We start from the raw sequence: 2,524 nt of genomic DNA, 5'->3' as shown, positions 1-2,524 counted from the left end.
AGTTTTTTTTTTTTGAATAAAAATGTTTTTGGAGTTGGAGGGTGAAGAACCAAAACAAGAATAAAATCAGCGTAGTGGAGATGACGATGTTGTGTTGGATGTGTGGTACGATTAGACGAGATATGATTAGAAATGCAAATATGATGATTAGAAATGCAAATATTAGAGTTGGGGTAGCACTTATACTAGAATTATAAAATATGCTGGAAAATAGGCTTAGGTGGTTTAGTCATGTTGAGAAAAAACCTATAGATTATGTAGTAACGAGAGCAGATCAGATAAAGGATAGTCAGATCCCTAGAGACAGAAAAATCTAGAAAAACTATAAGAGGAACTATTAGAAAAGACTTTGAGATAGAATATTATGGCATAATTTGATCAATATAACCGACCCCACTTAGTGGGACAAAGCTTGATTGTAGTTGTTGTGATATAAAAGTACTTCTAAAGGTTTGTGGAAAATTTTATCACACAACTATGAGACCTACCTACAATGCTCTGGGGGGATTGAATGTTGGGTGTAAGAGAGCCAACAAGACAGTAAATTTTCTTAGGTTTTGGGTTTAGCCTAATTTATCCCTACAAAACATGCTTGTAAGGTGAATATTGCATCCTATTTACACACACAAGTAAATATAATTCATATCGTAAATAAGATGGTGTGTTCATTTGTGGAGAAGATCCCTGTAAGTCACGGTTATGAGGGTTGAAAAATTTTCTTAGTTATAGAGTTAGAGGTAGAATGTGAGCTAGAAAAAATTTAAGCCAAATAGTAAAGAGAAATGTAGAAATAAATAATATATATATTTATACTTGATATATGATGTGGATTTATGACGTTGTCTAGTCAATGTATATATGACCCTTCCTAGCAAATGTTCAAACTTTATTTACTTCTTATGATTCTTACATTTTGTGTAACTATGCACTAAAAAAGATAACCGTTCAAAATCATGAAAAGGCACATCTCGGATTCTACAAAATCATCAAAAGCATCTTTTATGTCTCCTTTCCCAAACATATCAAAGTTGTAAACAATTATCCCAGCTCATATATTATACACAATTTTCAGAATTGAATAATATAGAGATTATGATATGAACCTCGTGTTCATTGTTTCTGAATTTAATAAGGGAAACATTATATATATAATAATTCTCATTGTCCTCAACCGCGCGATTTCCGGATCGATGGATCATGCAAAACCATTTATTTTATCTATAAATTGGTGCATGCAAGAAAGAACTAATGCAATACTACAAGGCTAACTAAGCTCATAAGTAAGAAATAAACAGTTGTTGCTGGTTCTTTCTTTTGATCAATTACAATGGCTTCTGTTAAGCTTGCCCCTTTCGCTGTCTTCTTACTTGCTGCATTCTGTATGTATTCTAGCCATCTTTGTCATATGATGCATTTCTGTTTATAAATATTTTCGAGCTCATTTCATTTAACGTACAATAGTATCTTTAATTTGCTTTGTCATTTACAGTAATGTTCCCAATGAAGAAAGTAGAAGGAGTCGACTGTACGGGGGTGTACTGCGACCAATTTACAGATTGTGCAGAAGAGTGTTTTTGCGAAGTCATTTACTTTATAGGTAGTGAAGGCATTTGTTACCCATATAACACTATGAAAAAGAAGGTTGAAGAAAATCCTAACTTATGCCAAACTCATACTGAATGCAAAAAGAAGGGTAGTGGAAATTTTTGTGCTCGCCATATTAATTCAGATGTCAAATATGGCTTCTGTTTTGCCTCTTTCTCTGAAGCCCAAGACGCATACAAGATGGCCATTACCTCTAATATCAAGAAAGACTTCTTGAAGATACCTGGCACCACCGCTTATTAGTTAATATTGATATCTCAAAAAAAGCCTATGATGCATGCTAAGATATTAAACATCTACTACTTTAAATAAATGGGCTTTGTTTCCAACTAATCAAATGGATTTCTTAGATATCCATCCAAATTTCAATTAATGATGTATTTGCAAGTTATGTTATGAATCACTCCTTTTCTAATTCGATCTTCACATTTATATTTCTTTGGTTTTAATTCTTGCAATATTGTTTAAAATTCATTTTGGTATGTCCTGATGCAATGGCAATCCACATCCTTATAAAACTTGATAGATGTATTGGAAGGAAAAAACACAATGATTGGTGATATAAATTAGATGAAATATATCATAGTCTCGTTTAATTCATATTTTCTTGTAACAAATTAATCTTTTTTTTTTTTAATAATTTGATTCTATAAGTCATATAATGTTTTCACTGTTATCCTTTTTCCATCTAATATAATTAAAAAGTGTTTATATGAATATTTTTTTAAAAAATCAATAGAAGTAAATCTTTTAGAATCTATTAAACTCATTCAAGTTTATGAAACTACTTTCCAGTTTGCTCGCGATGTCCTTTCTATCTCTGGATCGTAGAGTAGTTCTTCATCACTCTCCTTGTTGTGTATAAACAAAAGGGAAATGCTCAACCCAGCGAGAAAATCAATCGCGAGAGCATCCCGAC

At 32.0% G+C, this 2,524-nt stretch overlaps 1 protein-coding gene across 1 annotated transcript; it reads left to right on the top strand.

Annotated features, from left to right (window-relative positions):
* Positions 1-1,226: 1,226 nt before the first annotated feature.
* On the top strand, positions 1,227-2,039 carry LOC11417965 (albumin-1). The gene is made up of 2 exons (XM_003600695.3): positions 1,227-1,379; positions 1,490-2,039. The coding sequence occupies exons 1-2, from the start codon at positions 1,328-1,330 to the stop codon at positions 1,846-1,848; spliced, it is 411 nt and encodes a 136-aa protein (XP_003600743.1). The 5' UTR covers positions 1,227-1,327; the 3' UTR covers positions 1,849-2,039.
* Positions 2,040-2,524: the final 485 nt, after the last annotated feature.

The sequence above is a fragment of the Medicago truncatula genome, chromosome 3, assembly GCF_003473485.1.
Source record: "Medicago truncatula cultivar Jemalong A17 chromosome 3, MtrunA17r5.0-ANR, whole genome shotgun sequence".
Classification (NCBI taxonomy): Eukaryota; Viridiplantae; Streptophyta; class Magnoliopsida; order Fabales; family Fabaceae; genus Medicago; species Medicago truncatula.
Note: the sequence above shows the minus strand (reverse complement) of the source record. Positions and strands in the feature narration are given on the sequence as shown.

Coding starts and splice junctions, on each gene's coding strand:
- LOC11417965 (XM_003600695.3), top strand. CDS start 1,328: ATGGCTTCTGTTAAGCTTGCCCCTTTCGCTGTCTTCTTACTTGCTGCA. Junction 1,380..1,489: donor CTTCTTACTTGCTGCATTCT/GTATGTATTCTA, acceptor TGTCATTTACAG/TAATGTTCCCAATGAAGAAA.